The 27,646-nt window shown below is 36.8% G+C and overlaps 2 protein-coding genes across 12 annotated transcripts in view; one reads left to right on the plus strand and one right to left on the minus strand.

The window, feature by feature from the left end:
* Nucleotides 1-986: 986 nt before the first annotated feature.
* On the minus strand, nucleotides 987-27,506 carry NT5C3A (5'-nucleotidase, cytosolic IIIA). Of its 7 annotated transcripts, none has more exons than XM_053949590.1 (11): nucleotides 27,302-27,506; nucleotides 13,770-13,876; nucleotides 6,806-6,904; nucleotides 6,272-6,341; nucleotides 5,531-5,577; nucleotides 5,297-5,382; nucleotides 4,951-5,040; nucleotides 3,570-3,732; nucleotides 3,035-3,235; nucleotides 2,233-2,330; nucleotides 987-1,150 (listed from the first exon to the last, which is right to left on the minus strand). In XM_053949590.1, exons 1-11 carry the CDS (start codon nucleotides 27,411-27,413, stop codon nucleotides 1,120-1,122), a joined length of 1,104 nt encoding a protein of 367 aa, XP_053805565.1. In that variant the 5' UTR covers nucleotides 27,414-27,506; the 3' UTR covers nucleotides 987-1,119. The 7 variants fall into 7 exon arrangements, with proteins under 7 accessions (XP_053805565.1, XP_053805835.1, XP_053805765.1 ...); XM_053949860.1 differs by having other exon boundaries at nucleotides 27,276-27,363; XM_053949790.1 differs by lacking the exon at nucleotides 27,302-27,506 and adding an exon at nucleotides 14,270-14,364.
* The window catches only part of BBS9 (Bardet-Biedl syndrome 9), a 299,832-nt gene continuing 299,670 nt past the window's right edge, over nucleotides 27,485-27,646 (plus strand). For all 5 annotated transcript variants that reach the window (XM_053949185.1, XM_053949253.1, XM_053949402.1 and 2 more), the window contains exon 1: nucleotides 27,485-27,572. The gene's annotated coding sequence lies outside the window, so the exon portion shown is untranslated. The remainder of the gene's footprint in view (nucleotides 27,573-27,646) is intronic.

Here is a 27,646-nt window from a genome sequence, read left to right on the forward strand (position 1 = left end):
ACCCTAACATTTGCCCAGCCAGTGTAAGTTCTGCAGGTGCCTAAAACCCCAAATGTAAGTCGTTAAAGAAGTTGTGTCTGCAGAGCTCCCCTGGAAATGCTGCAGCATTCCTTCCTGTGCTCGGTTGGTGCAGACCAAGTCACTGGGTGGGCAGCTCATGCCGACGCCAGTGCAGAGTCACACATAGCACAGCCCTGCTTGTCCTCCCATGCTGCTGAAGCTGCAGTGCAGGCACAAGGGAGGCTGTAGGGAGGCTGCTCCTTCTCTCTCAAGTTTTGCCATGACCATCCTGCCCTCCTTCTTGCCCCAGGAAAATGGAGGAGACAGGGAGAGAGGCCATAGGGACTAGGTCAAACTTAACACCCAGTCCCTGTGACTGCTGACTCAGCAGCTGTCACTACTGCCTTCAAGCTCTCCCCATCTTTTGGCTTTGGCTGACAGGCTCTTAGTAGTTGTTGCTCCCATCTCCTCCTTTCTCTGGCACTGCCAGGGTGCCTTCAGCTCTTCCAATTTGCTGCTGCTGCCTGAGTCATGCCTCTGGAATGGAAGGCAGCCAAGGCACTCTCCTCAAGATCCTCATCTGGATTGTCCTACTGGTTTTCTTCTCAAGGGTCCCACCTCTGGCCTCCTGGCTGCCCCCGTCTCAGGCCTAGGGAATTGCATGACTGTAGGTTTTGTACAAGGAGGACATTGTCCCTCAAACACTCTGCCTGTTCAGATGCAGGATGGAATTTCTAAAAGATCCCTGTGCTCAGCAGTTCCCTGATGGCACAGCATGTGCCATGAGATTTGTGAAAGGATGCTCACACTACCTCAGATTTTGCATGGAGCTTCTGCCCTGCATTCAAAATACAGGGATAATTAATTTCATTTTACTGCAGAGGATGCAAAGGTGGGGTATGGAAACTATCCCTCTCTTCCCTTCTTGGAAAAGTTCTGGCAGTGGTAGTAACAGATATAAAACTGCTGATTTGGAAAAAAATGTGTCAGGTGATACCAAGTCAGAATTTTAATAACAGACTGGAGGCTATAAGGAAAGAGGCCATTTCTTGAGATGTGTTTTCATTCTGGTGGAAGAGAATGCAGATCTAAACTCTCCCACATTTTCATTACAATTCCTCAGGGAACAGAAGATGGCACAGTTTCTGCTCTGTATAAAAGAAAGCAAAGGGGAACAATGATTATATTGCACATTAGGGGAGTTGCATGATTTGCTCTCTTTTATTAATGACTACATTTAGTACAGCCAAGACCTCACAGAAGCAGGGTCACAACATCATCTTTAACTCATCCTGCCACATATCTGAGCAAGCTTCTGAAATTGTGGCTGTATTAAGCTGTACTCTGGACACAATGCTGAGAGGTGCTATAATGTGCTCTGTACAGGGGAAAACCTTTCAGAAGATTTTTTTTTGTGGTGAGGATGGTGAAACTGGCACAGGTTGCCCAGAAAGGTCGTAGATGCCCCATCCTTGGAAACAAGGTCAGGTTGGATGGGGCTCTGAGCAGCCTGGTCTAGTTGAGGATGCCTCTGCTCATTGTAGGCAGGCTGTGGACTATCAGCTTGTGAAACTATCTGTTGTTACAAACATGAGAAAATTTATCTCAGACACACTAACTTAAAACATTCTTCCCATTTCACAGAGGATAAAGAAACAGTAAGGATAGAGAATGTTGTGCAATGATGCAAAAATTCGAAGAAGAAACACTTTGTCTGAATTGGGTGAATAAAAGCATTTTTACTGATGAAAAATATATGTATGAAAAACTTGTGTGAAATTATGTAGCATGTGAGTAAGATCCTTCAAAGTACAGCTGAGACTGAAATGTCTTTGAAAAGGCAACAAACGCACACTCTCTTTACAGAGCATTTACACCTTCAATTTTACAAAATAGCTACGTTTTCTAAATGCTGCTCTGAAATGCCCGATTAAAAAGGACAGTGAACCACAGTATCCCATCAGCAGCAGTTTATCACATCTATAAATCCAATTTAGCTCTCGTTATAACAGGAGTGTTAGACAATAAAGAACAGTGTAAGAGCAGTAAAAGGAGCTTGTAGTTGATAATTGATACAATATATATTCCATAATACCAAAATGAAGATAAAAGTTTTAAATTAAATCGAACAGTTCCATAAATGAATAATAAACACATCTAAGATAGCACATGTGTGCTCTTCTGTCCAGTTGTCTCCTGGAAGGAATGGAGTGACTTGAGACTGCAATTTACAGGATTTTCTGTAGAATGGAGTTTGCAACTTCCAGGGATTCATCTTTCACCAAGACAATATCATAAGAGTCCATGTATTTTTCCAAAAGCTCATCTACCTAATTGCAGAAGGGATAAAGAGAAAGACACCCTTAGTTATAGAATTAATTATTGAAAGAGTTTTTGTCATTAAAATATTGCCCAATCTTTCCACCAAATTCTGGGAATAAGCCATGCAAATAATGTATTACTCCTACAAGTGAATTCCACAGAAGGACAGAGTAGGAGTGGCCTGACCTAAAGTGCATTCCAGGATCTCACACATAGAGATACTGAAAGAACTACTTCTGGAAGGGCAGGGAGAAATAAAACTGAAGTTTTCTCTCTCCTCAATGCAAATGGATATTCATTATAACTTAGCAAATAATCAGTTGAATGTCAATTAAAAACCCCAAGAAGTAAAAAGAAAAGAGGAGAGACTGCCTGGATTTGTTATTTGTGAGATTATAATTTTTCTCATTTATCAATTTAGTACTGAAAGGAGGAGAAGCCACAGGAATTTAAGAGAATTAATTTTTATAGCCTCTGAATTTTACTTCTCTAGGAAACACCTGTTTGGAAGTAGTTCTGTACAAAAACCAAGGCAATATATATTTGTGGCTCTGAGCTTATGGGTTAGAAAAAAATATCCATGAAAAATGTTTGAAATGTCAACCCAAATAGGTTAAACACTTGGTTTGATATCTGAACCACATTATAACAAACCTGTTTCTAACTCCCAGTGCTTCATTCAAACCTTACAAGGTTATGTAAGGCTACTTACTTTATCATTGAGATAGCCAATCTTAAGAATGTGCTCAACATTTGCTACTCCATCTGCCATACTCAAGTCTCCTTGAGAATCACCCAGCAGTATGATATTGCTGTTGTCTTTTAGCTGTTTGAAGTACTCTGTGTTCTTCAAGGCACCATCATGTTTGTTGTAAACATGAATCAATTCTCCTTTAAATCCTTTTAATATTCCCTATTGAAAAAAGCAACACTGAAGTTATTTCTGGTGCCATTCAGGCAGGACAGAATCTAGAATGAAAGAGGTGATGTTACTGTTGAGCCAAGATTGAACTACATAATCTGTCATGATGAACAAGATTAATTAGTTTAGAGTAATGTCATGGCTGTGACAGCACAGTTAAGAGCAGGCAGACAGTGATTCTCCCTGCTTGGAGGAGTGTATAGATCTATCTTTATATACCTCTATATCTATCTATCTTGTAGTGTGTATAAATAGATACTAAATACCACAAACAATGTGGTATTTATCAAACATGTTTGATAAGAATCTGTTATCTCATACGTACATTTTCATCAAAATCCATGAAATTGGAAACCACTTTGACATTAGAATGGTAGACCCCAGCCTGGTGGATTACTTCTTCAAGAATGTCACCAATCCCAGCAGAAAATATGAACACAGGAATATTATGTTCACTGAGCTTATCAAAGAAGTTCTCATACCCTTCTCTGCAACACAGAATGAAAATACCAATCAAATCTCAAATAAAGAAAGCCAAGAAATGTCTCAGTTTTTAGAAGACAATCACATCATCTTTGGAAAATAATTAATATTTCCTGAGCACTTTACTGCATTTCTTTTACTTCATCAACCTAACACAAGGCATGTTTGCAAGAAACATCTGCATCAAGCTGTTTAGTCTTGGTCTGTATAATTTTTCCCCCCAAAACACCTAATCATGTTTTAAAGATTTAAAAACACTTCCCCCTCCCTAAGTACTCCAGAACAAGCAAGCAACTAGCAGAACTCCCTGTAGCTACTATCAGGCTGTACCTCTCCTTTCAATCTTCCTCACTTAAATATGTGACATTCTATAGAGTCATTACTATAAAACAAATTTTGTTTTTAAATCTTGAAAACATTTATTGTTGCTTTCTCCTGAAAGTTTTTTAGTATTCAGTACCCCATATATAGCATTCCAGGAACAAGATATCTGTATATGCTTTCTTCATACAGACATAGATTGGTAGAATTTTACATTTTAAAAATGTATTGTGAAAGTTCTGGAAAGAATTTTAGCTTGTGGATGAAGATTCAATCAACATGGACTTAGGCTTTCAAACAGGCAGAGACTGCGTACTTGTCTGTTGTACAAAAAAATAAGGATTCAGTGAGTGTTATAAACAAATACTTCCACAATTTAAGTTCTAACATCCTGTTTCAGTATTCCAAAATTTACAGTTTTAGAGGGCTTTCAAAGAGATGGAAGCCACAGCACATCTTGAACAAGGATTTTGCTGTCTTTTAAACTTGTCTTCAGTCATAGAGGAAGAACAATATTTAATACAACATATGAAACATGTTCCTCAAGCGTTTCTCAAAAGAATTAAGTTACACTTTACATTGCTCTTAAAAAAAAAAGGATCACCAGTGCAATTTAAAGAGGATGAAAGCCTACAGAAATTAAGCTTGTAGAAAAAGGACTAAAAAGTTCCAGATCTTTGTTTTATACAGTGAGATTATTGTCTACATTTAGATACAGCACACTAATTAAGTGGGAGTATGGAGAGATCAATGTGGTCCAAGGTTAAGGTGTCTCATTCTGAGGAAAATGTGTGGGTTTCTTAATTTCTCTTTTCTTCTTTTTTCTCCCACCAACACTCAGGAAGAATCTACAGAAAATGCTTTGAAACAGATTGATAAAATTCAAATCAAAAGGAACTTACTTCAGCATAACATCAGATTCCCTTACAATTTCTGCAAACTTGTCCTTCTGTAAGCCTTGTTCAATGAGTAGTGCATGAGATTTATGGTACCTAAAACATAAACAAAAAATGGGTTGAATATTGCTTACTAAGGTTCCCCTTTCATTAAATTTCATGATGAAAAGCATCATGTATGGTTAATTCTTACTTATTCAGGTTAAGAGCAAAACAAAACCAGTTGTACAAAACTTTAAGAGATTAATTCAGTTACTGTGATAGCTAAAAGCGAAGTACTGCCATTAATTTGCTTTTAAAAACTTACTAAATCTAATATTAATACAATCTGAAAATAGGAGGTGTCTCTTACCATTCTACCATATATGGGTATTTCTCTTCAATGGTGAGAGCTGGATCAATTTCAATGGCATAGTAAGTTTCTTTCAGCTGCAATAACTGAAGGGGAAAAAAAACCCATCAGATGTTTAATGTATTTCATAAAATATATTGGTGTTTGGTCTAAGCAATCAAAATAACACTCTTGTCAGGGAATAATGACAGATGTCGGTACAACAAACCAAATGCTTGTAGGTTTTTTGTTTACCTTTTTCCGACATTCATCTGTGATGATCTTAGAGTTATCAATGATGTCTGGGAAAGGGGTGAAAAAAAAGACAGTTAAACAAGATGATGCATTTTTTCTACTTTGCTCTACAACACTGTAAATGGCACAGATGAGAATGTCTGGTGACATACCAATATGCTTCCTCAGAACTTTTCTTACCAGCAACCAGCAAAAAGCACATTTTTCTTCATAAGTATAAAGATGCCCTTCCCTTCATTTCTGATTTTCAAGGTCTGTTACAAGCTTTTGTATCTGTTTCTTGAGATTTAATTGTTTTTGAAATAATTCTGAGGCATTCTATATGTTTTAGAGTTCACACTTCTCCTTGTTTGTTCCAAAAGACTACAGCATGAGGATAAAATTGCCAAGAATTCTAAGGAGTTTACAATCTGGTTCTTGCAGGTGTCAGGACTATGATGAGCTCTTGAAAAACAAAAGTCAACCATATCATATTTAGCCACTAACATCTGAGAGTTCAAAACGTAATGCTTTAATTGTGAATGGCAACTAATCTGATTTAATTCACACAGATTTTGATTAATATGTATATATACACACATAAAACCAGTCACTGGAATACTTTGTCAGTAGAATGTACAGATTAGGTAACAAGTCAATATAAAATCTCACTAGGAAATAAATTGAATAGAAAATTAAAATATAGGAAAAACTAAAAGGAGCGAACAAATCAATCTGTATTAAAAAAAATAAAGTACTCACTATGACAAGTTGGACATCTTTTTCCATTGTAGGAAAATCTACTTAATGTCATATCAAAATCTGTAATAATCTATTTAAGGAAAGAAAAAGCAAAACTGTCTTACAACATGGAGGAACAAAATAAAGAATGGCTAGAAATTCTGAATGATCAACAATAGCTGCAGCAGAGTAGCATGTGTGTCATAGAAGCCTCCCTATTCTATTGAGCCATTGTCATGGAAGCTAGCACATCCCAGAATAGTAATGTTTTTTCTAACAAAACTGTTTTTCTCATTCCTTTGCTGAGAATATTTTCTGAAATTACTAAGCTTCTATGCTTACGTAATTTACTTAACTAGTGTCTGGCTTTTCAATTGATTCAATTGATTCAATTACAGTTGAATCAACAAGGACTATTAAAAGAGTTAAGATGTCTAAGTTTTGGAGATTTTTTGAAGGTTGAATTCTATTACATATATATAGATATGCTTAAATTTTTTGGCATAGAGCAACAATCCTACAGTTGCTTTTATTCCAAACTCTTTGCACCTTTACCTGAAGTTTGGCAGCTCCACCTTTGATGAGGCCACAAATAATCTCCTCTACTCTTGCTGGGTCCTTAATATGGACAGTCTTCTTCTGAAATTCTGGCATCTATGAACAGTAAGAACAAAGACATAAACACAGTTGCAGAGGAAAACCTCCTAGGCAATAGCTGCTATCCATCAGATTGGAAGCTCTGCGTCGACAAACTGTTGCATGTGACATCAAGACATGGTCAGGACAGAAAGACAAGAGTAAGAAGAAGCAGAAGATACTCTGGATGTATGACTGCTTACCGTTCTGTTTGCTTACAACATCTGCTTTACTTTCCTTTCCTTTCCTAATATCACTTTATTCAATAAGTTGACACTCACAGAAAAGGTCATTATATTTGTAGGAAAAAAGGGAGATATGTAGGAACAGGACATATGGGATCATCTTGTGATTCAGATATGGCACTAGGAGATGGTAAATCTTAAAACTAACTCTCTTTGCATTTAATATGCCCTTAAAGTATCAACAGAGTTAAAGAAGACATCCATTGTTTCCTTGAGAATGCTGAATGAGTGTCAACTGAGTACTTCAATACAACAAGACTGTGCAGTAATCCCTCCTTCCTAGCCAGTCCATGAATTGCTACCATTACCTATTTCACTGCACACTTTTGAAATAACACTATATCACACTATATATTCCTTTTGGATGAAGTATATTTCTTGAATGTTATGATAAATGAGGAATTTGGTGTAAAACAAGAAAATCCCCCAAAACCCACAAAACTCCATTCTTCCCCAAACAATTACCCAAGCCTTTGTTTACTCTAAGAGTTTATCTTCAAACTTGTAGAATGGTAAAAGAACTGTTTTTCACAGGAATTTCCCAAAGTAGAATGTATTTATTTCCTTTATAATCATGTATAGACCCATTCTAAAAAAAAGACATCAGATGTTTGCAATCTGTCTAAACAGGCATTTATGAGTAGTAAGCTTTATTTTCTGTTTATAAAACTTCAGAGATGATAAAGTGTTAGGAATTACATTTTTAACATTCTGATCCTTCAACCTTCCTTTTCTTATAACTAGCATGTAATCTGTTCTGCAATGAGCTAATAAAAAAAAAAAAAAAAAGCTGTGTGGGGGAGCTTCTATTTCAGGAAGTTTCTGGACCCAGAGTTCTCATATCACCAATTGTCATTAAGTCATGCAGAACTCTTTCTTGCAGCTCTTGACGCTAGTAAGTCTTTTCTTCATTAGTAACAGCCAACTTGCAGTCAAATTGCAATTTGGTTATCACATAAGAAACAGGTGCCATTTTAATGTATTGCAAACATATGTTTTTGTAAGGGAAAAAGACACTGTGTGTGCCAGACACAAGAAGGATCCGGACATACCTTGAAATATCAGCTCTAGTCCACTCTGTTCTCAGGTGGGAGCAAAACATTACAGCTACATCCTTATCAGATGAGCAGACGCTCATTCTTCAAAACCCCCACTCACATATTCCTCACATTCCTCAACTACCTGTATGTTTAGAAAAGTTTACTTAATGTCTAATCTTCCTTACTATAATTTTAAGTCATTCAACTAGGAGAAAAGTGTTCTTTTTCTCAGATGCTCACTGGATAAATTTTTCCCTTCTGCCTGAATGTAAAACCCCAGTGTTCTCCAATCTTCTTCTGCAGAACACAATTTTCTAAATCTCTGATAATTCTTAATGTTGTCTTGGCCCACCCACTTGAACCACATTGTTTTTCCAACACAGCATCCATGAATGTGGGTAAAACCCTTCTGCTCTGCTCTGACAAGGCCTTGGCTGAAGGGCCACTTTGGCCCTTGTCTTCAGATAGCATCTTTGCATGTACATTAAAATACATGCCCCGTGTTAGCAATAATATGGCGAGAATGACTCAAATTCAGTTGGTAGTGACCAAATATTCTTCAAAATGACTCCTAGAAAGGAACAGGTATTTGTGCAAAGTGTTAAATTTTACATTAAATCTTTCTGGACTGTATATTTTCTTCCATGTCAGTGCTCCTATCTTTCAGTAAAGCAAATAATTCTAAATCCCCACTGTGCTTACTGCTACTTTCTGGCTGATATCTTCAAAGACACCGCTGAAAACCAAAACCAGAAATCCTTCTAGAGCCCTAATCATGAGTCTGATAAATCTCCAAGTTTTTCTACCCATTCAAAGAAGTTTCACCTATACTACAGTATCTTGTCAAAAATTCTGTCCTGAACAGGGTATTCACTACTTCTTTGCTTTATAAATCTTATAAAGAAACAAACTCTATTAATTCCACTTCGATTGGAAGAATTAATGTTTTCCTTTCTGATCCTTTGGCCAAGATATTTTCTGTAAAAGTGGTATCTCCTAAGCCAATATCTCTGAGTTCCTTGTGTTGTTGCAGTGCCTTGCTACTACTTCTTTTAGCACAGCAAAGACAAAAAGGTACATCAGGATTGACTTCCAGCTCTCAGCTACTTCCCAGGCTGGGAGTAATTGAGAAAGCTAATGAGTGTTGACAAGAAATAGAATTCCTGAAAAATATCCATTAAAGAATTCAGTAATTTGAGACGCACCTTTACAAAGCATTTCTTTATTCACAATTCGCAGTACATCTAGCTTTACAAACCAAAATATGTATCTGTAATATCTGTAACTCTTTAAAGGTGCTTTATGGTATTTCTTTTGTATGTTATATGGTGCTGGTAAACAAAAGTAAGCTTTCCACTTTTTTCTGCATTTACAATATTCTTTATAATGAAGCCCAAAGCACTTTGACTTGGTAATTTTTGTACTGTAAATTGACTCATCTAATTCCTTTAGCTTTCAGCAAATTATATATGTATTTTTAGATTTAGAATACAAAAATTAAACAGTGAAATCTAAATGCATACTTTTAAAAGAAGTAGTTCAAGCATTATTTGGTTTACTTAGATACTAAGCAACAGATTTCCTAATATAATTAATTTAAACAGATGTTGAGGTAGATGGAGAGATCAGAGGAAGGGACTGGATGAGGAAAATTGGATTGTTTGGTACTGTTTCATTTCAGACTGAGCCACTTTGTAAGTTTCTGAAGCAACCTGAAGAAAAATCTTGGTAAACACTTTAGTAGATCATGTCAAACAAGAGATTGCTAAAGATTTTAAGTATGATGAAAGCTTCCTGCTTTGATGTTGTAAACTCATACTCAAGATCAGTTTATAAGATTAATTTATTTCTAACACACTTTTCATTTTTGCACACAAATTGAAGAGTATTTAATTTAGGGGTGGGAGAAAGTCTTCTGCAGCAAGTATAACCCAGACATTTTCAGTCTTACAGGCACTCTCAGAGGAAAAAACAAGTCTACATTACAGTTGTGACACCTGATAAAGCCTCAGACAAATATGGTTAGACAAAATACCCACTTTTCCTATCACTTGTTCCTTGTATTAATATTTGCAACTGAACATTAAGTAGCAATTATTTTATTTATTCTTTATCATTATTATAGTAGAAGTAAATGAAACTGTCTAAGGACTGGGTAAATGAAACTGAAACTGCAGCCACCAATTTTCTGGCAAACTGGCTCCTCCAATGTTTTCCACTTCTGCCCAGTTTAGCTATTGTTTCATTGTTGCACATTTACCATTCTTCAGATTGAAAGAGATTCTAGTTGGAAAGAACTGATAAGACAGATAAAAGAGCAAAGGGTGAAAAGTTCAGTTAATTTGATAAAATTAGTGTTTCTATTTACTTTTTAAGAAAATTCTAGCAGTCACCTCAGTGTGCACATAAACCTCCCAAAATTCTGATGCACCAGTTGACTGGGATGAGCACAGATAGAAAAGCAGCCAACCAAAAGTCTCCACAGCACTTAACCAAATCAAGAAAGCTTTTCAGAATCAAAAGCTTCTACATACAGAACTAAAACTACATAAGCATAGGAAAAGGAATTAAAAATTCATTGTGACATCTGAAAGTATATCATGATAATTCACTTAAGTGCCGCTATTTATTCTGTCATATTATAAAAGTATGAGAAAAGTTTTGCTTTCTTGCCAAGAGCATCTATATGCTACTGAATAGCTCAGAGGCTGGTGTGTCTTAAAACATATGTATGACAACTCCCAAAGGTAATTTGTGGTTGGCATATACACTGGCCACAAATACATTTTAGTTTCTAGTCTCTGACATTTCTAAGAAGCCTTTGAGAGAAGGAAGAACAAACCTGAAAAAGATTATTTTAAAGATTGAGTTTAGTTGGATTTATGAAAAGGAAAAAAAAAAACAAACTTGCTTGTTTGTGATAGCAGGTAACTGGAATAAAGATGTTGGAAATTATTTTGTAGCTAAGAATGTTATGGTCATACCTTGAGGAATGAACAGTAATGGATTCACGCAGGTTTGGAAATCCCCCAGTCCTACAAACCACAGAATGGGTCATTTAAAACAAGGATAGTTCTGAAAATTACAAATCTATTTAGTACAAGAGACATGCATCTGTGTAGTTGGGTTAAATAAAGAGAAGTATTTGCCATATTGAATTCTTGTTTTGAAATGAAGTTTCTTATACACAACTGGATAACAGAAGTGCAAAAGAACTGCTTTTATGTAGCCAGGTGCTGCTTAGTATGTAAGTTCTCTTCTTAGTATGTGAGGCAGCATGTATCTAAGTGCATGCTGTGTCAATTCGATTATAAAACAGGAGCTGGCGATAAGACCTGTCATTCATTTTAGTGATCTAAGTGAATTTACAACTGCCATTGCAGACATTTCCAATTAGGTATCCCAGGAAATTAAAAACTGATTGTGTCCACAAGGTGTTATGTCATGTTCTGGAGCTAGGATTATACTGAATTTTTCAGTCGACTGAGTGTTGGAGGTGTAGCAGTTACTTTCCTCCCCCTACCCAGTAAAACAAGTCCTGATGATTAGCACAAAAATTAAAAAAAAATCAAACAAAAAACTCCATATAAAGGACAACTGAGTGACCTTTTGTTTTCACTGTCAATAATTTTAAGTAGGGAAGGATGAGTTGATGAATTACTTGCTATCTTAACTACATAGAGATATGGCTCGTTTCACAATCAATTCTAGACACAGAGCCTGAAATATTACTAGTACTAACTCCAACTGTAGGAGGTTGTCATCATAAGTCTGCTAAGTAATGCTTTGACGAAGGACACAGAAAACCAGTGCAGAGTATTTTTATACTCAGACCCTGTAAGCCTACACTACTTGGCAAATACCAAGTTTTCTTATTTTATAAAGACTCATCTAGTATGGAAGCCTTCCAAAAACCAAATCATTGCTAAGAAAACACCTTGGATTATGGGTGGACAAAATTTTAAGAGAACTTCTCTATAAATCTCAATGATTGACATTGTATTTTGTTAGATGTCAGTAATTCTGAATCACAGTAAGAATTGTTCTCACACTTGTAAATCTATTAAAAATATTCCACGAAATTTCAGATTACCATAATGTCATGAAAGGGACAGGGCAATAAATAAGATCTAAATAAAGATCTAGCTGTAATGCTATTGACAGTATGCGAATTTCAAGTATAACACAATTTCTATTTTCCTACTTTGTTGGTAAACCCGCCTTAGACTAGACTAGGTTTCAAACCTGTTATCTTCTGATAGAGAGAACGCACAAGGGTGGGCTGGCAGGGAGAGAGAGCTATCCATATTATTTCTGAGCAAGGCAAATGAAAATCAAAGTTATAAATTGGATAGGGGAAAATGATTTGTAAATTTTATTCTAATCTCTGGTGACAGCTTACAGGTACAAGAGTATAAACCAAGACTAAATGACATTTATTTTCCGAACTGCAGATGCCCAGTTTCAAGGTCTTAGACTAGCTATCACATATATTCACTTATGGACATGTACCAAAAAAGGCACGGCATGGCAGCAGTGATAGCTGCAAAATTTGATACCCAGAAGCTACAGAAAACTGGTTTTGGTGTTCCTGGTGGAAAAAAGTAACAGTTTGGTAAAAATATAAAGAAATGGGGCACATTCCTTAATTTACATGTTATTTTCCAATCTTTTTTTTCCTTTTTTTTTTTTTTGCTATTATTACAGAACATGACTTGCTCTAGAAAACAAAGCTTACAAAAAACTTTCGAAAAGCATGCAAGCTTCTCCATGTAATTTCTGCTGCTTGCAACATTTGAGTTGCAAGAAGCAAGGGGAGCTGTAACAAAATCCACAGAATGACACTGTGGGGATCTTTTTCCTCCATATATGCTTATGCTTGTACATGTATAAAGCAACACCATCTATAATTCAGACAATTTGAATTCTGGCCCATGAGTGCAACAGAGGTTCCTCTTAGCTGCTCCAGCTGTTAGTAGGCTTATATTTTAGACAGGAACATCAAGAGGTATCGGATATGAGTGTAATCACATCAGTCACTCCATTATGTGCAGGTGTCAGGAGAACTTCACTAGTTATGGGGCACTCTTCTAGCATAATCTGAGCTCAGGACAGAGACTCACTAATTTATAATTCCCAAAACCATAATACATTTTGTATTCAGATGATGCAAACTGAAATATGGTAAGAAATCCTTAGTAACTAGTAATTACCAAATTACTATTTTAGTAGTTCTGCCAAGAAGTAGCCTTAGGACTACTTAGCTAAAAAGTAGTTATTATGGGAATGAAACAACAGAACACTAAGTATCTTCACAGTTGCTTGATAACATGCTGTAAAACTAGATACCCAGCACAGGTTATATGAAATAACTGAAAATGGGTTCACTGCCTAAGCTATTTTAAGACATGGAATAGGATGCACACTAAAATAATTTTCCTGGTTTACTCTGTTTATTTATTTACATATTTTTATAATTAATGTGCTGGATTTTGATACTTAATTTGGAAAAAAAAAAACCTTATAAAAATCTGGAGAGAGCACTTTCACAGAAAACATGACAACAGCATTTCCTCTTGTGTTTTTAAAGGAGAGTACCTGTGCGTTGAGCTTAGGGCACTCCTGATTCTTCTGTCCTTGATTTTGTCCTACTGCAACAGCATAGGTGGCAAGCAGAGTCCAGAGATGCAGGGCTTGCATGCAGGCTGCCAACAAAAACCAACCAAATCCTTTTAAGAATTGGCCTGCTATATTATGTGGTCTTTCTATTCTTGCTGTATAAAATAAAAGCCAACATGCATGGTACATAGCGACATCACTGTGAAAATACCAGGACTTCAGAATAGTCTGATACATACTTAAAAGTAGAGGATCATTTAAGCTGAATTAACCCATTCAATGAAAACCACTAAGTATATTTATTCCTTTCATGCTGTTGCTCATTCTATGCTATCAAATTTTAATTTAAAAATACGTTTTTTTAGGTTTTTTTACAGTCACAATTAACAACTGTAAGTAAGCCCTCAGCTCATAACCTTGGCTTAAAAACACAGGCAAGAATACAGTCAATACTGCTGACAGAGGTTGCGCACACTTACCAGAGGGTTTTGCAGGAGCAGCTGCAGAAGCAAAAGAAAATTCCTCTTGCTTGAGACACACTAATATAGCAACACAGGGTGCAGTTAAGGGCGTTTCCAAATACAGCCTGACTAATCCCCGTGCAAAACCCCAGGGTCCTGTGACGCACGTCAGCAATGCACAGCAGTTTGTTATGCTCAGCAATACAGCCTGACGGGCTAACAGATCATCAGCTGGTTCACCAACAACAAAACCTTTGACCTTCACTGAATGAACAGCCTTCATGGATGCAGCCGGCAAATTTGGGTTGCTCTAACAGAGGAAGGCAGTTGTTGTTCAAAGCAGAAGTCTACTACTTTGTTAGTTTTTAGCCCTTTTACAAAATCTTTCCAAGTATTTTAAGATTTCCTGTTGCACAGTGCCACAAATTTCTTAGAGCTTCACTGACATGGTTGCATTAATGTTTTTTTCATGTAGAAGGAGCAAATGAATTAATGAATCTTTGTTTTGGCTGTAATTATCTGTGTGATACTGAAACAGGAAATCAAGGAGCCTTGTTTGTCAGGATTTTTGAGAGACAGGGCAAGTCCACATAGTTTTAGAAGTTTGTCATTAGGCATGCTACCTAATCAAAGACCATAACTAGGTGACAGAAGATGGATTAAAAAGAAATGTTTTTTAGAGTGAGGGCATGAAGGAACTATTGACTAATTGTATTTTACATTTTGAAGTTGTGTAAATGCTAGTGTCACAAAAAGCTGACTATTGCTATAGCAGCAGTGTAAGCTTCTCTATTGCTACCCCATAACTCATGTTCAACCTCAGGTTTATGATCCCTGTTTCAGGATGCCAGGACTAGCCACCAACATCAGGCCAATTCATACATGGCCACTAATGTGGCCAGTGTAATTGTCACAGCTGAAGCAAGGGCAGGTTACAAGTGTAGTATGTACAAAGCCTGTAACACTATAAAAACCCCCCAGCAACAGCAGGACTTAAGAAATTCATTAGCTATGAAAATTTCCTTTGAAGGATGGTGTGCTTTCTACACTAAAAAAAAAACCAACCCAATAAGACTTTCTGAATGATACAGTAGATCCATGTGTTTTGTGTCTACATTCCAACTGTAGGCTACTATGTAGTCTATCAGGATTCCTCAGTGTATCTGACCTACATGTGCACTTTCATTTTGTTTTCAGAGGTGTTCTCTGTTTTGAGCCAACAAAACAACTGAAGTGAATACTTGAGCTAATACAAAACATGTAACTTTAATCAACACTTATCCTCTTTATAACTGACCAAGATCCCCTGAAATGTACATGTTAAAGTCTGCTGTATCCCGAAGGAGTGGAAGAGCTTGAAAGATATGTTCAAAATATAACATAATCCCTGCAAAGATTGTATACAGTAAATTGAACTTAACCAGGCATTGGTATTGCCAGGATTCATAGTTACCACTAAACTACTTCTTATAGCATTTGTACACTGCTGTAACAGGTAACATTCAGAGAGTTTTACCCTTCATAGTATTTTAATATAGGCAGCATGCTTTTCATTAATATTTTTATAATAATGTTTGGGAAACATATGTATAGCGCAGTGTCTTGAATAAATGAATTATTTGCACAACAAAAAGTTGAAGCTTATGTCCCTGCTAGATTTCCAATGTTAAAAAAAAAAATGTAACAAACAATGAAGTAAAATACAATTGCTAGATGAATAATGTAGTTCAGGTAAGACATCACTTGATACATTCTCTTGCAAAGAACCTGCCTTTGAGCTGTCAAGAATCTAAAGAAAGCTAGTTTCCCTTTCAAAAAGCTGGGAAAACAAAAACAAGGTGGTGTTTTAAAAATTTATTTTATTAATTTTTTTTAAGATTTAAAAAAAAGAGTTACAGAAATTAAGTTCAATTCTTGCAGACTGTTTTTGGTATACCAGACTAATTGGAAAGCATTCCAAATGAACGATGACAATTTTAGTGAAAGCCCTAGAAAATGGCGTGAGCAAAATTTCTGTAAACATTAATACAGCCAACACCTAATTCTTAGAAAAACATCTACTCTATCTTTATCAACAGTGTACTTTCACTCTAATGAAATGCCATACATGAAACTTCTCATCTACAAAACAAGACTGTCTTTGCAACTCTAAGAAATCTTTGTGTACAACACTTTAATTACCACAGCTCCTACTAACCACATTCTATTGCTGCTGATTTGAATCTGTTGAGCATTTTGTTTAATGTGTTTAATGTCTGGTAAAAGAGGAGTTAAAATGAACACTGATTTTTTTACACAGAGAGAAATAAACTCCAGCATGACATTTCTACTCTCAAAATATGGAAGGTCATTTCAATATATTTTAAGAAGCACAACTGAAGAGGTGTAGTTATTTCAACAGATAGATTCTATTTTAACATTTTCTCTTTGGCTAAGGGCCATATCTTGACTACAGAATATTCCACATAGAAAAAGAGAGAGAGGAAAAAAAGAACAACGCTGAAAACACTAGATGATTTATAATTTATAGAAGACTGGGAAAAGGTTCAACTTTATATGCTCGTGTGTTAGGTGAACTTGGTTTGTAGAGGATGCTCTTGAATATGAAGCACTGCAAGTTTTAGTCTAAACAAAGAAAAGCTGGTTCTACCAGTCCTTCCACACCCGTGACCTAAGTTGTATCCATTTGTGAACAGAATTCGCACAGGTGTCTTGCCTAAGCAAGTAAGCTGAGCTTTTTCTTTAACTAATAAATTGAATACTTCAACTAAACTGACATAAACTTTTAAAGATCAAGAAAGAGGTCATAGCTTTTTAGAATATTTCCTACAAAATTTAGAGGTGATTGAATCCTGTGTAAGGTGATTGAATCTGCAGTGTAAACATTAGCTAGTGTTTCTTCATGAGCTTACTAGCTTTTATTCCTGTTTAGTGACCCTCCCACTACTGAACAACTTTTGAATATATCCCCATATATTTAGTACATTGCTCGACTTTACTTGAGCAATACCTTGCTTTATTGTAGGGATCAATTTTAAACACTCTAGAGCTGTATTTGCTGCCCAATTTTGCTTTTGTAATAAGTTTACTTAGTACATATTTTCCAAAACAGCCTATTTGATATAACCTCCTGAGACAGGGAAAGGTACCTGAACCTTGGTATTCAAGTACCAAGACCAAGCAGAAGAAAGGAACCAACACAACCCTACTGTACTCAAACATGGTTAGTATTCATGCCCTAGTGAACTGAGTTAATGAAGAGCATAACGGTTCAAGGAATAGCTTTTTATATCTGTGACAATTACAAGGAAAGTAAGATCAACGGCCAGTTTGATGAAGCTGGGGTAAATAAAGGTTTAGAAGGTTGCCTTGCAGGAATTTTGGATACCACTTATCTTTGCAGTACAGGTTTGGTGTAAAAACCCATGCCGGCCATATTTACAGTTGGTATGATGGAAAGAACTATGATTTGTATATCAAAGTGTGTGTCTGTCATGGAGATCACTTATGAGGAGGGTAAGCAATTCTAAAAAGAAAGAGCTTGAACAGCACATGTTATGAAAAAGTGCTAAGAACATATTAAAGACTGTATTCAACAAATTGTGATAAATCCAGAGATGGCACATGCTAAGAAGGTGAGGCTCTTAACCTGAATGGTATCACAAGACATAACAACTTTTTTTAACAGAGATTTTCTTGATCTGATCAGAGATCTAGCTTGCTTTGCAGTTCATGGGAAAACTGGTGATAATCTAATAGTCTGATCATTTATGGTCGTACTGAACACAAAGCTTAATGCCAACACACACACTAAAACAACTCCTTAAGCATTTCTTCTTCTGTTTAATACATTTCTCTGGTAAGAGAATAAAAGATATTGCAGTATCACTGTCCCTTACGCAGCTTCTTCTTGTGCTTACAAAATCATTCTAAAAGAAGAGATTTCTGTTGGTGATAGATCAACAGACATTTTGAATCTTACAAGAAAATGAAGAACTAATAATAACTAGGGTCTACATTGCCAGTATTTCATGCGATCTTGCCAATTATGAGTTCAGGCAAGAATTTAGTCTGCGAGAATATAGGAGGTACAAAACATACAGAACAGTTCTGGGGTGAATGAATACAGCTCAGGAGAGGCATTTTTTTCTCTCATTGTATATTAGGGGAATCACCTAATCTTTGTGCTTAGCTGCCATTCTCTCACTGTGGAGAGATTCAACCTCTATAACTGACAGGCTAAAAGAAAAGGTATGTATTATTTAGTTATCAGTGAGTATCTGGAAATGATGAAGAGATCTTCAGACATTTCTAATGAGTATCTTGGAAATACCACAACTACCTAGCCAAATTTAAACTGATGGGTTTTTTAATCTCCATTGCTTCTCTCCTGCCCTTATAAAAAAAGAATATAAAAATATTCTAAATGTAAGCAAGTTCAGATCAATACAATTTATCACATTACACGTACATTTTAAAAATAGCTTCTAAAGCACCAGGATTGAAAGAATAACTTAAGATTTTAACACCCTTTCATTGCTTGGCAGAAGAATATGGAGGTTTTTTTTCTTGGCCTTCATACATACATTTCACTATTCCTACCAGAGCTTTCTGGATAAAATCTTTATAAATCCATTATGAACTTGGAGCTTAAATACCAAAACCAGTTCTGGTTTCTTTATCTTACATGGAATAAAGTAGAACTGGAAAAGACCCTAGTTTTAACTCCATCCTTCCTTTTTCTTGCCAGTTCTTCTTTTGAGAACACAGATACAGAAAATTCATTTTTGAAAAATAAGATTTTTTTTTTTATTTGAGTGGTACTCTCATTTTCCTTTAATACTGCTGTGGAGTACGTTGGAGTCTGCCTGCCTTAAAGATCCATTTCCCTACATTATCCAGAATCTAATGCTTTCTTAAAGAATGCTTACAGGTGAGACTGCTGGTACAAATAATCTTTCTTCAAAATACCTAGGCAAACAGTGTAGAATATTAAGAACTTGCAGTATTTAAATATACTGTGGTACATTTGCAAATTCTTAATTAGCTATCAGGTATGCAAAAGCTCACCTTACATAATAAGATAATTTTGATGAGCCATACTATTTTCACTCCAAACTGTACATTCACATGTATACTTTGATCATTAAATATCCTGTATATATCTACGTGGACATGCATTGAAAGAACTTAAACAAATGCTCGTTTCTCTAGAAGCTTCCCATGTAACACTATCTAGAATGGAATTTGCATTAAGGCCAAGGCTTGGACTGAAGCAGTTGCTGCTGCTTCTCTTCTTCTCTTATCTGCTTCTAAGAAAAAAAAAAATCTGCTTAGATTTTTTTTCACCAAGTCTAAGAATGCTGTATCTAGATCAAATAAACTCTGACCCTTGAATAGTGGAGTTGTGGGACTCAGTTTGAAAGCAAAGTCAGCAGGACAAAGTTTAATCTACAATACATTACCAGACACTACATGGAAGAATTAAGTGCTAATATAATATTATATTCCAATTAAATTACACATTGAGACTAATGAAGTTTTTAACTGTTAGGTTCTCTTTGATTACAAACTCTTTTTTAAAGTTCTTGAAAAAAAATTCCATTAAATTGGAAGACGAAATACAACTACCAAACACTCCTTTTAAAGGTAAGAGGCAGAAGCATTATGACTTGAGGCATGAAGGATTGTTTGGACTCCACATCTCATTGTTTTATGGGTGTTTCTCACTGCTGGATCCATTCCAAGATGCATTTGGATGCCATATTTCTTGTATCTCTGTGTACTTGCCTTCTGGAAGTGTTCAAAACCAATACTACCATTACTGTTCTTCGCACTCTACTCCTGCTAAAGTACCAATACCACTACTGCTTTGTGCTAATTGCTACTCTTCAGTTTCACGTACAAGTTTTCCATGGGAACATGCAGACCAAACTGAGGCTTACCCATCAGTGATACTCACTGCAAAGGCAGATGCAGCTGATAATAGTAAGTGTTGTGATAATAGCTGCTGAGTGAAAAAATCACATTTCTGGTCTGATAACTAGTAAGTTTCTGACAGAGGGAAAGCTTTAAGGGAACAAGATTAATGGAACATTTCAGTGGTATTCATTCAGATTAAGGTGGAACAAAACAACTCCTATAGGGAAAAAAAAACTAAAACACAAATAAAATTGGATTATTTCAGTGATCCAATTTGCAGAGCAGACAAACAAATCTTTATAGAGGAGTGCAGGAAGGAAATGACAGTTAATGTGTGGGAAACAAGTAAGAACAAGCACATTTGAACAGGAATTTTCTTGGTGGCAAACCCAGCTCAGGAAGTCTGAAAGTCTGTATTCAGACACTTAATTGTCCAAGTCTGGGCTTTGCCCCAGCCCTTTCAAAATAAAATAAATTAAATTAATTAATTATTTTTTAAAAGAATGAAAGAATATATGAAAGTAGGAGCCACATTTCCTTCTAGCAATAGGTATCATTGCTATAATTTAGAGAAATGTTATTTGAAATTATTTTTGTAATTATTTTCTGAGTTAAGTCACTGCAATTCTCTATTATTTCGAGGTATTAGTGAATGAAAATAATATAGTAACTTTTAGTATTTAAACATGGTGTCTTCTTTGACCTGTGTGCTGCAATCTCAAACACATGTCCACTTGTACTGAAAAATGCTTTCTCTTTTATTTTGGCATTTATATAAAGCACTCTTGATGATTAGGCAATTTTTAAAAATTCTGTGGACTTTTAATGGACACGGATCTTTTTTTTCTTGAACCATCAGAAGCTCCCCGCAAATAGCCTAAGAAAAAGTTGACTAAGAAAACAGCCACAAGATTCCAATTTAATGGCACGCTGTCAAGCTGCTGCATGATAGCCACTGAACTGAAATGTCGTGTACTGCAGTCATAAGTTCTCTGATGTTTTACAGCAGCTGACCCCTAGTGATTGATGACTTTTGGATGGGAGAAAGAGACTGACATCCAGCAACTGGTCAAGATAAGAGCTGTATGAAGACTGTGTCCCAGGAAGAAGCAGTCGCTGCAGATCAACTGCTGCACAGTGCTGTGACTGCAAGGCCAGTTAGATTTCATGCCCTGCTTTTATTTTACACACCCTCCATGACAATATAAACGACTCTCTTGCCCAGTCTTATCTGGCCTTCTATCCCTGCACAGTGGTTAGGAAAGGAAGCCAGGAAGAATGGCTGTGAGGCGTTCCTGCCTCTCAGCTGTGCTTAGCCTGATTTCAGCGCTGAGCACCTGGCAGGCAGCAGAGATGTGGCTGCTGCTGTGGGCCCGGTGCAGCAGGAGCAGTTCAGCTGAACGCTCCTGACCGCAGCGGGGCAGTGGCCGGGAGAAGCCATCGCCGTGGGCCAGGATTCCCTCAGGGGACAGTTCCTTCCAAAGCAGCGGCCACCGCCTCAGACACGGCTCGTGCCGGCGCCATCTGCTGCTCCGAGCCGTCTGCTGCAGCTCAACCAGCCCGAACTTCCTCCGTGAAAATCAATTACTCTCTGACAAACGCACCAAAACACAGCAATAAAAGCTAAGTCTGCTTCTCTTCTAGTATTTTGCCGTAAACTGTCTCCAGTAACAACCCTTGGAGGAGGTGAAGAGTACACTGTAGTTCACTTGCACAAAATACACTTGTGTATGCACACATGGAGGGAAGAGTGGTGGCTGATGGCTTGAACTAGCCAACATAGAAAAGAATATGTATTTTGCATGTAGGATGTAATTCATGCAAGTGAAAATAAAAAGCAAAAGGCCGCTGTGGTGGGATTTTTTTTTTGTATGATTTTTTGTTTGTTTGGCTTTTTTAAAAGAAAGAACTGCAAAAGTTCAGGTATTTTGCAAGTTTCCAGTCCAGGCTTACAAAAATTGTGATGTTTTTACATTTTCAGGTACATTGCTATTGAATTCACTGCTAGTATTCTCTTACTTATAGATGCATGGATCCATACCCTGGGTCTCTAAAATGCTTATATTCATCAGTTTAGATACTTTCTATAGAAGCTGGTAGTTCTTATTAACTCAAGACTGAATGGTATGATTGGAATGCCATGCAACTGTAATTCATAATATGAACAGATTTGCAATGATATGCGTATTCAGGCTAGAAACTAAAAAAATCCCTTATTACTGCTTATATCGTTTGACAGTTAAAGGTAAACATGTTTAAGACTTGCAGTATTTGCTATGGTTTTAAGCTGTAAAAAGAGTTTAATAGAACAGATGCTATTATAGCTCAACTGGTAAAAATGAGTTATCACAAACAGGAATAAAATAACTTAAAAATATTACTTAACACATAGTAAACATGTATTCAAAGGTAAATATATTTCAGAGCAGAATAAGTAATTGAAAGATTGCTTTTCTGTCTTGGAGAAAGATTTTATACAAAAGATAAAAGAAAGCAGCAAACAAGCTCTTCTGAGCCCTGACATGTCTATACTGACTACTTGGAACTCAGTTTTAAGGTACAGATCATCAGTATGTTTTTGATAACTGTTATAACTTGCATAAATGAGTTCTAAAGAAACTCATGCAGAATTATATATTTAATCTTCCCATACCCATCCCTTGTAAGACCTACTGAATTAAAAAAAAAAAAAAAAAAAAAACCCAACACAGGCAGCAGCAATTTCAGAAAATTAAAATCTAATTCTGAAACACATAGCTGCATTGCAGGATCAGCTTACTATACTAAATGACATAAAATATTAGTATGTACATAATTTTGACAGTGAGAGGAGAAAACAATGGAATTCAGTAAATTTTTATTCTCCTGGGATACAAATTTCCTAAATTTCCAACTGAATTATTTTACTGTGAGAATAAAACCTGTTACTAGTATCCAAGTCGTATCAACATGCATTGTCCTTACGGTTTTTCCTGCCCTGTGAAAACTTGCTTTACAAGCTATATGTTAGGCAACTTATATGATGCACAGTACAGCCTGGTATCATGCATTATCTAGGTGGCATATATAATGATTATCTCTGCAAACAGCGTGTGGGCAAAACAACCTTGTTTTAGTAATTGGTGTCTACCACCACCAATTGATTTTTCTATTGAAGAATACAGTCTAAACAAAACCCAAGGTGTATAGTAATAGTTATACAGCACCTCCAGTACTCATGTCAAATTTAACTTGGTTTTAAAATGTTAATAATAATCTAAAAGTTATTCTAATACTCTAGTAACGTAAGGGCTCTCAGTCACATGTCAATAGGTAGCAGTGGTATTAGGTCTCAGGAGTTCTTTCACTTTTCACTACTTAGGTTCATACATCACAGCACCATTCCTTTTGAACAATATTATTCCCAAATTGATCCTATCACAGCATGGCTCTTGAGCGCATCCAGACAGTGACAGTGTCCTGCAAAGACTTCATTAGAGGGAGTCCATCTTCCTTCCATTCCCCTTTTAGTGATTCCAGTTTACTCAAATCTCAAACTCTTCTTCAGCTCTGTATAGGGCATAAGCACATATGAAGGAGTTGCAAATACCAACCACTTGGACTCCTGAATATATGTATGCTACACATTACCTACTCCTCTGCTTTTGACTCTACTGGGAGGTCAACTTGCCAGAGTAACGTCACAGTTACTATAACAACTAGTTACCAGCAACAAGACAAGAATAAAGAAGTGGTGTGTGATTGCTGCCAGTTGTATCTTCATCTGTGGCACAAATGCTCTTATGCCCTACGAAACAAGAACACAGTCTCACCAGAGACTGCCAGGTAAAAGAAAATAATAATTTAAAAAATGCACCCCCCAATACTTCTAACAGTTACACTCATAGAATATGTTTCTTTATTTCTAAGGCAAGTAGATAAATAGCAGTTACCTTGTTTCTTATTAATTTCCTTATTTCCCTCCAGGTAAACTCCAATACTGCAAAAATCCATGCATTGCTTTCCTTCTTTAACACAATAAAAAGTGCACTGTTCCGAGACAGCTGAGTGGCTGAAATGTTTCCAGTAAACTGAGCAATTGCTTTGAAGTTGATTTTAAGTTGTTTTTGCTGAACTTTGGTACAAAGTCTCTTTTTCATGTAATTACAAGTCTCACTTCAGGGGCAGATTGGAGAAATAGACAAATGTAACTACACATTTGCTCAGTTTTCTGGAAAACAAACCTGAGAGAGGAAGGTAATCTCCTGTTCTGTTTTCAACAAGCTCTATTACGTTTCTTATTCTAAGAAAAAAAAAAAAAAAACCAAAAAAAAAAAAAAAAAAACCACCAAAAAAACAAAACCACAATAAAAAGCTCCAAAACCAAAGAGTGAGGAACAAGCTGCTGAAAAAAACCCCAAGATTTTAACAACTTTATTTATGAAACAGACAAGAAAAAATACTGTTACTCCTCTAAGAAGTTTTTCGTATGTTAACTCCATATTTTAATTCATTTGGGCTACTGCTTATAGGTGAATGTTTTTGAAAGATTTAGGCAATGTCTTTTGCTCTGGTTTGTGAAAACCTGTTTTCTGCTGAGCTGATCAAAAGCTCAGCAAAAAGTAATCAAAAATTGAAGTCTATTGGCAATACAATGATTTGCTGTATAGGAATACATAATTTAATTGCAAACTTGTCCATGGCTTGAAAAATCCAAAAGACTGAACATTACTATAAGGTTTCATCTCTTTCTAAAATAGACTGGAAATATTTTTTAAAAAGTTACTCTGAAAATATAATTAATATTTAACCATCTCTTTAAATTATAGTGAGCAATCTTGTGGCTAACTTTTGCTTTCACCTGACTGTGTAAACACTTATACAGTTTCAAAGAACTGGCAACGTGGCTGTGCAAAGTAATAGCAGAAGGCTTGGAGAGAAGGTTGTTTCTTACCACACAGAGTGAAACTTCATGTGACCATTACTATTAATGCCTCTGTTACTTCAGAAGTGGAGCTGAAGTAACTCTGTCTACATTCATGAGTGCCTAAGGGAAACTCCCTGTTTGCAAACTACACACTGTGGATGAAGACACAATATTAACATTTTAATTACAAATTTAAGCCTTTTTTATCAAATAGGATGAAGTAATTTTAAGGTGTCTCCACTAAGCTTAAATTGCTCCACTTAAGGAATTCATCTACTGAAATGTGAGCTAGATATTTAAGAATTACTTGATTTCATTATTCAGCAAGGAAAGAGGGTTACACTTTTCCACAATGTTTGACAATTCTTTCCACTTTTCTTCACAATAAACGTTCTTGGCATCATAATCCTTGATATTAACTTGTCTTATAGATGTTCTATTTGATTTGCAAAAGTTCCTGTATTTTTAGCACTTAAAGACAGCTGTATTTTTTACTGATACTTGGGTTTTATATTCATCTAACTTAGTTTTGACTAAGAAAAAAAAAATTGCTGTAGTTGATTATAATGAAATAGATTTCATTCATATAACTAAGGTGTAAATAGGCCTGCTCCCTACTGCTTTTGATAAAAATTATACATCAAGGTAATTCTGAGTCTAATGTGGATATAAAACTAAAGTGTAATGTTCCCCAAAGAAAATCTGAACCAAAAGAATCTGCTGAAAATACAAGAACTATCCCATAATTTTAATCTAACACAGAAGACCAGCTTGGTATGGAAAGAAAATACATTTCAATAAGGCATATTGTTTCTTACCACCATCCTAAATTACACTAAGTTACAGACTGGAAAAAGCATCTTCTCCTCTACAGCTCAAAGAAAGGTCTCTCTTGTCATAAAATAAGACTGATACAGTGTCTTGTAAATGACAAACATTGAATCAAATCTGCATTGGTGGATAAAAGAAAGTTCTTCAGAATGCAGCACATTCAAATAAAACACATGTACACATTTTTGCCCATACTTGACAAACTCAATGCCTTGGTATGAAGTTTACAAAACTATTTCACGTATTTCAAAGAAATTGCACAGCCTGAATACATGCGTCCACTGAAAATACTACTTAAGAAAGAAGACATGCATCTTTAGACCTAAGGATGTGTGCCAGCTGAAGTGGCAATCCAAACTTTCTGCTTTCCCATAAGCTGTTGGAACAGTGCTTGGAGAAACTAAAAAACAACTAATTCCCTTCCTAATTGTTAGATGACATGACTGATGACTACAAACAGTATTTTTTTCCAACAGTAAATGATGCCTCTACAATTAGCAAAAACTCAAAGTAGAATTCTTCTTTGGACCCACGTTATCACAAACTGTACTGCATTAATTCCACTGGCAGGCATGGCAATGTGCGGCCAAGTGAGTACTTAGGCAGCTTGCAATTTACATACAGAATCCTAGCTCTTATTAAAATCTGCTTCCATGTGTAATTATAAAAATTAATCAGAGCTTTCAGTAAAATGCAGCAGGGGACATCACAAAATACCCATTAGCTAACATCAAGTCCCTTGACGATTTCAGTTCAATTTTTTGGTACGGCGGTGTCCAAATCACAAAATTTGATGGACTTCCACATAATCAGCACGTTGTCCAAAGTAAGATCTTTTACGACCCAGTTATTTATAAGCAAATATTTAAACAATTTCCTAAACAACAAGTTTAACAAGAGCAGCTAGAGAGAGCGAGCTCCATCTTCCTTTTATAGTAACCGTGAACAGACTGTGCTTCCCAGTTTCAACAGATGGTTGAACACGTGTGTGCGCGTGTCCATTTTTCTTTTAAACAAATTGCAAGCAGGCTTGTAAATTACCACCAACCCACGGGTACGTTTATATCCTACAGGTACATAAGGGCCGGACAGGGCAGGACGGCGCAGACCCTTTCCCACACGCACCTTTTCCGTGCTAGTGGGTCACGCTGAGGTGGAAGGAACAGCTGCTCCTGCCTCCAGCGCCTGTCTTTACAGAAATCCCAAACTGAGCTCAAGGTCCCCCCTCTGCCCCTCCAGATATCCCCATGGGATATCCGTCCGGCTCCCCGTGAGCGGCCGTGGGGAGCCTCCGGCCGCAGGAGAAGGACAAGGAGAAGGGCGTGCGTCCGGGGACCGAGGGACTCTCGGCCTCTTACCACGTACCATCTCGATGATCTTGGTCTTCTTACCCGTCTTCTTCTTCATGGTGAAGATGTACTGCGCCAGCACCACCCCGCCCACCAGCGCGCACACGCTGGCGCTCGCCACAGCTCCCATCTTGGCCACGGCGGTCCTGTCCATGATAGCAGTTCCCGGGGCGCCGGGAGCCGCTGCGGCGAAGCGCGGCTGCGCCCTTCGGTGTGGGCGAAGGAGCGGGATCCCGGCGGGTCCCCCTGACCGATCGCCGGGTCGGCAACGACGGCGCCGCGCGCGCCCCGCCGTCCCGGCCCCTCGCCGGCGGTACCACGCCACAGGGGGAAGGGAAAAGGGTGGATGCACGGGTGGAACTGGGCGCCTCGAGAGTAAGAGGTTCC

Source organism: Vidua chalybeata, chromosome 1, assembly GCF_026979565.1.
Source record: "Vidua chalybeata isolate OUT-0048 chromosome 1, bVidCha1 merged haplotype, whole genome shotgun sequence".
NCBI classification, from domain to species: domain Eukaryota; kingdom Metazoa; phylum Chordata; class Aves; order Passeriformes; family Viduidae; genus Vidua; species Vidua chalybeata.

What these genes read in the sequence shown, in the direction of transcription:
- NT5C3A (XM_053949590.1), bottom strand. Translation starts at nt 27,413, where the DNA reads ATGGACAGGACCGCCGTGGCCAAGATGGGAGCTGTGGCGAGCGCCAGC. An exon ending in TCATGGATTTTGATGAAAAT is followed by an intron (nt 3,236 to 3,569) that starts GTACGTATGAGA and finishes TTTTTTCAATAG; the next exon opens with GGAATATTAAAAGGATTTAA. An exon ending in TCCATTCTACAGAAAATCCT is followed by an intron (nt 1,151 to 2,232) that starts GTAAATTGCAGT and finishes TCTTTTATACAG; the next exon opens with AGCAGAAACTGTGCCATCTT.